At 42.3% G+C, this 9,432-nt stretch overlaps 1 protein-coding gene across 1 annotated transcript in view; it reads left to right on the plus strand.

Annotated features, from left to right (window-relative positions):
* The window catches only part of OPRL1 (opioid related nociceptin receptor 1), a 46,534-nt gene extending 37,490 nt beyond the window's left edge, over positions 1 to 9,044 (plus strand). Inside the window, exons 2-3 of the mRNA XM_061630980.1 lie at positions 5,742 to 6,097; positions 8,521 to 9,044. Of these exons, the coding sequence (XP_061486964.1) occupies positions 5,742 to 6,097; positions 8,521 to 9,044 (880 nt within the window). The remainder of the gene's footprint in view (positions 1 to 5,741; positions 6,098 to 8,520) is intronic.
* Positions 9,045 to 9,432: the final 388 nt, after the last annotated feature.

The raw sequence follows: 9,432 nt of genomic DNA on the forward strand, positions 1-9,432 counted from the left end.
TTTGGTCAGCCCTGCTGCACGAAATCTTTTGCGTTGGAGTAGCTGGTAATGGAATTTGGGACCTTCTACGTGCAACGCCTGTGTTCTGCTACTGTGCTGTACATATACCCTTTATCTGGAACAAAACAGTGACTACCTTTGAGTTTTTGCCTGATGACTCATACAGTTCTCTGTCTTTTAATATATGGATGCAGTGATTGGCCTCTATTCTGCATTCAATGAAACCCTTTCCCTCCAAACATGCCTGTAAATATTTTTAGCTGCTCTCCAATATTGTAAAGATTTTATTAATAATAAATACATGTCTGTGTGCTTGTATTATTCTAGTAAGAAGCATGCATAGATTCACTTAGTAAGTTGCCAGATTGCTGAATCGGAACAAGACTCTTTCTGATCACAGAGAGGATAATGAAATCTTCTAGAAATCCCTGCATCTATCTTTTTTTTTAAAAAAGCCCAATATTTAAACATTGAAGGTTACAATACTTTTTAGATATCACTGAATAATGGTGAATATCACAGCTGTGGAGAATCCCTAAAAGTAAATGGTTATATATTAAATTTAGGGCATGGACATTACAGGCGTATCACCTACACTACAAGCTTCAACTCGTTTTGTATAATTTCCTCCCTGCCCATGGGATCTTGGGATCTGTAGTTCTGCAATGGGTATCCACTCAGAAAGAATTCGCAGCATTGGATTCCTCAGCTAATGAAAATTCCCATGTTACTAAATTTACTGCAACAGGGCCACAGAACTTCCCCTCCCTCTCCTCTACCCCTCCTCTGCGCAATCTGCTCCACAGGGTTGAGGGGCAACCTAGAACATATTTGGGGGGACACGTGTGCAGATAAGAGGGAAGGGAAGTTCTACTGTGCAGTCCCTTGCGCTGATGGAACTACTTGGCTGGGTACTACCCTTAAAATGTTGTTCTTAAGCTCTTTGACCGCCCAGGAGCCAAGCTAATGTTCTATAAAATCATTCCCATTTTAAAATGTCAAGTCAATTTCAGCAAGCGAGGACTGAGATACCCAGCAAAGGCTAGGGACCAAAATTTCAAACATGGATCTTTTCTCTAAATACCAAAATACAAAAGTCATTATTACAGTGCCATTAGCCTTCTGTTGACAGGTGAGGTCAAGCACACACCTGACAGCTCTGGCAGTGGTGGAGGGGAGACAACAAACCTTTTGCATCAGTCTTCCAAACCTCCATGTTCCAGGAGGCCCTCAACCATGATCAGGTGTGAATTGCCATATAGTGTTTTATTTATTTATTACATTTCGACTCTGCCTTTCTTTTCATGATAGAAACCTAAGGCGGCTTACATATGGTTCCCAGGCGGTCTTCCATCCAGGCACTGACCAGTCTTGACCCTGCTTAGCTTCAACAGGTAGCTGGCCTTATGTGCCTTCAGATCATAGCCTGGTGGTGTACCCCTCCTTCATTTATCTAAAGACCAATACTTTTATATTTTATGGGATCAGTTTCTACCCCTCATGGAAGGACTGAGAAATCATAGGAGAATAGGAAGTAGCTTTATACCAAGTCAGACCATTGCTTTATCTAGCTCAGTGTTGTCTACACGGACTGGCAGCAGCTCTCCAGGATTTCAAGCAGGGTTCTCTCTCAGCCCTTCCTGGAGTTGCCATTGGGGATTGAATCTGGGACCTTCTGCATGCAAAGTAGATGCTCCATCATGGAGCCATGGTCCTTCCCCGTGCATATAAGGTGCTAGTGGCCAAGGTTACCCCACAAAATGCTGTTCATTATTTGTCATGTCTACAAATGCTTAGTCCAGAACGTGCTGTGTCCATTGTAAGAATGTAAGATGAGCTCTTCCATATCAGGCCAGAGATGCATTCTAGTTCACCATACTGTTCTCACAGTGGTCAACTAGATGCCTCTGGGAAGCCCACAGGCAGGACCTGAGTGCAACAGCACTCTCTCCACTTGCAGTTCCCACGGACTAGTATTCAGTGTCATACCACCTCCAACAGTGGAAGTAGAAATGTGTGTGAAAAAAAACCTCCAATATTTTGTCTATTATCATAGTAAATAAATCACTCATTTACCTTAATATCACCACAAATAGTATCACGGGCCAATAGTATTCTGTAAGTTTTTTTAAAAAAACCTTTACAAACCAGAATTTTAAAACATTCCTCCCAGTTCTGTTGTGCAAAAGTTACTAATGTGTTTTTTAGGATCACTGAGATCCGGGTTATATCTGCAAATCATTGCAGAAACCTTTACTCCCTTCAGCAGGTGGCCAGATTTAATGGTACCTCTCTATCCAGGATCTTTCTATGACCATTTTCTCTGTTCTTGGAAAGATCTTTGCACAATGTGTCATTGAAGGATGCTCTCGACACCTCCAGGGCACAGCGTCACTGGCCTCCTTCAAAAAAATTAATGAAAGTCCTCAGATTTTATTTATTTATTTATTTATTTACATATACCGCCCCATAGCTGAAGCTCTCTGGGTGATTTACAGTACCTAAAAACATTAAAAACAAATATACAAATTTAAAACACATCTTTTAAAAACAATTTAAAACACATCTTTTAAAAACAATTTAAAACAATTTAAAAATTTTAAACAATTTAAAAACACATGCTAAAATGCCTGGGAGAAGAGGAAAGTCTCGACCTGGTGCCGAAAAGATAACAGTGTCGGTGCCAGACACACCTCATCAAACAGATCACTCCATAATTTGGGGGCCGCCACTGAGAAGGCCCTCTCCCTTGTTGCCATCCTCCGAGCTTCCCTCGGAGTAGGCACCTGGAGGAGGGCCTTGAATGTTGAGCGTAGAGTACAAGTGGGTTTGTATCGGGAGAGGCATTCCATCAGGTATCGATTGTTGGCTTCAAAGCTGAATGACCAATGTGAAAGGCAAGTTTGCCCCTGTATCCAACCTGGGGGATATTTTTTACCAACGCTCTGCCATGGTGCTTTGGATGATATGAGATTGCTGCAGCCAATGTCCAGCTAGTACCATTAAGTGGAAGATGTCCAGTATATAACATCCAAACCCAGAAACTAATGTGAGAGATTAAGAAAGTGGCCCACTAGCTCAGGGCCTAAAACAGTGTCCGAGAAATTAACAGCATATGAATCCAGTTCATATGCCACATTAAACCATAGTTAAAAATCAACTGTGATTTTTCATGTGAATGAGTGAATTAGCTCAAAAGTTGCAGTTTCACTCCTCTCCTGATGCTGGCACACTGTGGATATGGTGGGGGGGAGAAATCTGGTTCAGTTTCCCTTTCAGGCTGCATCTACTCAATTCTCACTTTCTGAACTGAAACAGAGCCATGCTTTGAAATTCACCCTTCTCTGAATTTTGCAATGTTCTCCAGTCAAGTAATGTGTACAAAAAGACATATATCAAGGTAAAGTCTGCACATTATGTGAAAGTGAAAGCAATATACAGAAATGCATTATATTAGGAGAAGGTTCTTTGCAAAAATGTGTATTAGGAGACATTTGCAGTAAAATGCTGCTGAATTTTCATGAGGACTTCTTTTTGAATAATAAATAAATTGCAAACTGATATGCATATGTGGAGAACTGAAGACTGGGCAGCATGAGACACCAAGATAAACTGAAATTGATCGCTTTGCCCATCCTTAACTGGGGATAATACAAACCAGAAGCTGACTTTGCACTCTGTGCAAATCAATGTATGTGGTATGCAACAGTATTCTTGATACTTGAATGTTGTCATGTTATGATATTCTGGCAGCATTTCATAGTGACGTGCTACAGAATTAGTACTTGACATCTGACAGTTTTTGAGTTCTCACATTTGAGGCTTCTCAAAACAATCAGGAATGCCAACAACTCTAAAACACTCAAAGTTGCAGGTTATGGGAGAAAAATGACACATTCAAAACATGAATTCAAATTTTCAATTAAAATATTCACAGATGCAGCAAAGCTGGAATTGCCTTCATTTGCTAAGTCAATGCTTCTGAATTTTCCTTTTAGCTCTATAAGAGAGCATCCCTTACTGAACTAAGAAGGCACCCTGAGCTGATGTGCTATTCTGTGCCACTTCAAGTTTCCACAAGGAGCCAGTCCAGAAAGGGGAAATGCTCCCCATCGTGTGTCTATGGTGCCAGACTGGGAGGCAAGAAAACTGCAGTCTGGATGATGCTAGCTGCATCTTCTTGACCTACGGTCTGTAGAACAGAATCTGGGGTTATCCAATGGAACTGAGTAGTGTGTGATTCAGGATAGACAAAATGAACTTCTTTGTGCAGTGCATAAATCATTTATGATATTCAGCACCACAAGATGTGGACGATAAGTCTATGACTGGCTAATCGTCATGATGGCTATATACAACCTCCAGGATGACAGAAGCATTGTGCCTCTGAATGCCAGTTGCTGGGAATCAACAGCAAGAAAGAACTATCACCCTCTTGTTCTGCTTGTGTTCTGCTTCCCATTGGAGCATCAGGATGCTAGGCTAGATAGATCTTTGGTCCGAACAGGAAGGCTCTTCTTATGTATTTACATTAAATTGTGGGAGTCAAGCAACCATTTTTTTTACTGTACCAAAGTGCTGAAGTGGCAGTGTGGAATCTCAGGGCCCGTCCATACAACTGTATAATCTGCAATATTATAGCTTTGCATCCTCATTAATTCACCATCGTCCATAGGATGTTGCAAGCTAGTACAGATTTTCATGCTAACAAATCTGCATTAGACATACCACCAAAAAACCAATATACTTTCCTAAGCCAATGATCAATTGCATTAACATCCATGGGCTCGGATGCAGTGCTGTAGACTTTCCTGCAATAGGCAATCCATGGGCTTTCCTCCATCATGCGCATGCGTGGGATTTTTTTTAAAAAAAGGTATACGTTTCTGCATTCCTTCAAAAAAGTGCACGAAAAGCAAACTACCGTGATGGATCAATCATTAAAATATGGGGGACTTAGGGGAGTGGCCAATGCTAAAGAAATATTCAGACGTGAAACTGGGTGAAAATTCTAATCAGGAGATAGAAGAATGATCTGTAGGAAGTTGTAATTGCTGCTTTTTAAGAATGTTGTTTGTTATTTAATTTTTGTAAATTGTATTGTTTTTATTGATGTATTTTATATTTGTTTATCTTTTGTAATCTGCCTTGAGGGCCTTTTGGCCAAAAGGCGGGGTAAAAATAAACAACAACAACAACAATAATAAAGAAAGTTAGACAAAACAAAAAGCCCACACATATGGATGCTTGATAAGAACATAAGAACATAAGAAGAGCCTGCTGGATCAGGCCAGTGGCCCATCTAGTCCAGCATCCTGTTCTCACAGTGGCCAACCAGGTGCCTGGGGGTTTTACAATAGTCTGATGACAAACACAACATATATGGATCTCAAGGCCACCAACCAAATATGGAAAATGCAAATTTTGCCGGTAGGTATGGATGAGCCCTCAAGCAAATCATCTTAGTTAGACTCTGCTTGTAACAATTTGAATCAGATTCCCCTTCTCTCAGCATCCCCAACTGTGGATGCTGGTGGCTTTGAAGGATGGGGGTAGGTTAGCAAAAACCTTACTGAACTTGGCAAAGGCATAGTACAATTGCTTTACAGTCCATCAAGACAATGTTTTTTAAACAACAACAATCCACTGAGATCGAAAAATAATTGAAACTGTTGCACAGAAGATCAACTGTGTGCAACATTCCGTTTCAGCTGCACCTTTCTGTGTCTTCCTTGCTCTAGATTCACAAAGATGAAGACAGCGACCAACATCTACATCTTTAACCTGGCCCTGGCTGATACCTTGTGCCTGATAACTTTACCTTTTCAAGGTACCGATACCTTCCTGGGGTCCTGGCCATTTGGGAATGCCCTCTGCAAGATTGCCATCTCCATTGACTACTACAACATGTTCACCAGTACCTTCACCTTGACTATGATGAGTGTGGACCGCTATATTGCCATCTGCCACCCCATCAAGGCACTGGACATCCGCACCCCCCACAAGGCTAAAGTAGTCAACATCTGCATCTGGGCTTTAGCCTCAGTCTTTGGCATCCCTGTGATGGTGATGGGATCAACTGAGAATGAAAATGATGGTGAGTAAAATTAAATTAACCAAGAATGCAGGGTGGAAAACATTTTTATCACTAACATCTATATCCTGATAATAGGGTTGTATTCAACAAAGCCCTACTCAGAATAGACTCAATGAAATGAATGGCTCTTAGTCATGTCTATTAACTTCAGTGGGTCTTCTCTGAGTAGGATTTAGCTGAATACAACCCTTTGTGGCTGCAATCCTTAACCCACTTGGAAGTAAGCCTCACTGAATTCCAGAGCTTGGACAAGTTACTTTTTTGAACTACAACTCCCATCAGCCCCAGCCAGCATGGCCACTGGAATGAGCTGATGGGAGTTGTAGTTCAAAAAAAGTAACTTGTCCAAGCTCTGCTGAATTCAATAGATCTTACTTCTGAGCAGACATTGATAGCATTGCATTGTTAGCCTGTGTTTCCTCACCAGTAATGTAGTGGTAAATTCAGAAGTGCAGGGTCCCTATGTGATAGTCACAGCCACCACCCCCTTTTGCTGTTGGGTTGAGAATGAGATCCTTATTAATGCCTTCTCCCACAACAACAGACATCCCTAGGAGCCAATCAGCATGAAAGAGGAGAGTGTTAGTTATTGAGAAGAGTCTTCTCAGTCTTGCACACCAAAACATCTGGAGGACACCAGCAGGCCAAAACCTGTAGATAGCTGTAGACAGGAGTCCAGACTAAAAGCCTAATCCCAGGGGCCTGGACATCCACTCCATTCCCTTGGATTATTTCTGATTGAGCCGAATGAATGACCCCATATTCAAGGAATGAGAGGTCTGCCATAAATAATGGGAAAAGATGTGCATGTAGGAATATGGGCCCCTTTTTGGAGTGCCCTTTAAAGATAATAAAGCCACATGAAAGAATATTTCTGTCATTATTTCTTATTGTTTCCCCTTCTCTTTGTTACTTTCATCTCTGATTTTCAGCATACACAAACACTTAAAACACATGTATGGATATATATTACTTTGTTGTAAGAGGTCCCTGAAGTGGTTGGCTAGGTAAATTAGCTGAAGGATGATTGGCTGGGTAGATTTTGTTGCAGCAAATTGCAGATTTGGTTTTGAGTGTACATATCACTCAGAAATGTTTATGCTTACACACACGTCACATGAAATATATGCAAATTGTGGAGGGGACAGTTTGGCGATTTTTGTGGGGTTGGGCTGATTTTCAGGGCTGAGGGAGTAAAACTGACTGATGGTGGAGGAGTTCCACCGAGGAACTGGCAAGTAAGGCCAACATCCCCCCCCCATCACTCTCTGAACATCAGTACATGATGTCATGGCCTTGATCTAAGGGGCATTGTGAGAAATACAAATGGCAAGCCCCTTCCCCAACATCTCTTTCTGGGTAGTGCATCTTGAGTAGATATCAGCCCTCTTCAGGTGGTACCCTCACGAGAGTCCATCTATACATGTGAAGGCCCCCTTCCTGCAGATGTTGGTGCTGTGCATGTGGACTCCAGTGAGTGGAGGTACTCAGTCAGCATGCACACCATCAGCGCTATTTGTAGCTCTAAGTCAAAGTCACTTAGTGGTATATGTCTTCTGCTGATGAAATGTTTTCTTCCAGTGGAAGGTTGTTGTCCGAGAGAATGAATAGACAGGTTCCTGGTCACTTTGTTGCACTACAGATTGTGCAATCTATTTCGCAATGAGTTTCTGCTAACACAGCTATTGTGTTGGATTCCTCTGCTGTTCAACACTAAAACTCACCCATCCGCTAGTGCAAGAGCTCTTGTGTTAGCAGGTAGAGGATGCTGGATACAGATGGTGGGGGTGGGGGTGACGATGGTTACATTTATATCCTTTCCTCCAAGGATCTCAGAGTGGCATACATGGTTCTCTCCCTTCCCATTTTATCCTCACAACAACCCTGTGAGGTAGGTTAGGCTGAGAGACGGTGACTGTCTCAAGGTCCCCCAGTGAGCTTCATGGCAGAGTGAGGATTTGGATCCTGGTCTCCCAGGTCCTAGTCCAACATTCTAATCACTACACCACACTGGTTCTAAAAAAATTCATCCCCTTTTATGCTGGCTTACATCACTGAGACCCTTTGGAATCTGCATATGTCTGAAGAATTCCTCTCAGATTCAATGTTTGCTTGCTTATTTATTTATTTATTTATTGCATTTCTACCCTGTTATTGAGCCAAAACGGCTCCCTGAGTGGTTTACACACTATCTCTTAAAACAAAACAGCCCCCTTGCCTGCAGGTTACATTGTGATCATATCCTTGCAGATTGTAGCATTCCCACCTACCCCCAAAATGACAGATGCCTATATTAGCACAGTGAGTTTCAGATTTGCTCTCTGTAAAAATGAGAATGGCTGGAGGAGCATTGCTGAAAATGTACCGTAACGTCTGGTGGGGTTTTTTTGGCGAAACATTTTCTTTATTTCTTGCCTCTGCAGAGATTGACTGCCTAATTAGACTCCCTGAACCTGTACAATATTGGGATCCAATATTTGGAATCTGTATATTCCTTTTCTCCTTTATGATCCCCGTCATGGTGATCACTATTTGCTACAGCCTCATGATCAGGCGCCTGAAGAATGTCCGTGTTCTCTCTGGATCAAAGGAGAAAGACCGAAATCTCCGGCGCATTGCTCGGCTGGTTCTGGTTGTGGTGGCCGTTTTCATCATCTGCTGGACCCCTGTCCATATCTTCGTCCTGGTCCGGTGTCTCGGGGCCAAGGCTGACAACGAATTCAAGCTGGCCATCTTGTACTTCTGTACTGCACTGGGATACACCAACAGCTGTTTGAACCCAGTTCTTTATGCTTTCTTAGATGAGAACTTTAAGACGTGTTTCAAGAAGTTCTGTTTCCCGTCTGCATTTAGGAAAGAGCTCCAGATGTCCAACCGAATGTGCAGCATTGCCAAGGATGTCGCTTACGCTTGCAAGAACTCAGATGGGACTAACAATCCGGCATGACTAGGCGTGGAAATCCCCATGGTGCCAGTCAGCCAGCAAAGCCCGACAACGCCAACATCGGAGCTAACTCAGATAACAGCTCTTTAAAATGCAAGTGGTTTGACCCATGGGCAGCCAGGAGGAGGGATGTATTAGAGCATCACTCCCAGAGTACAGAAAAATGACCTCGGAGTGTGACACTCTTCTTTCTCTTTAAAGACTGTATTTTAGTTTTGACTCTTGGATTCTGTGAGCCCACAGATCCTGTAGACGTGGCACAGATAAATACCATTTGGTTTGAAATGAACGAGTTAATGCTGAACTTGGGCAATTTGCTGGACTCATTGTCACTGCCGCAGCAGTGGAGAATTAACATTTCATCACTATGTATACTGCTTTGATCAGCTTC

Source organism: Rhineura floridana, chromosome 6 (genome assembly GCF_030035675.1).
Source record: "Rhineura floridana isolate rRhiFlo1 chromosome 6, rRhiFlo1.hap2, whole genome shotgun sequence".
NCBI lineage: Eukaryota > Metazoa > Chordata > Lepidosauria > Squamata > Rhineuridae > Rhineura > Rhineura floridana.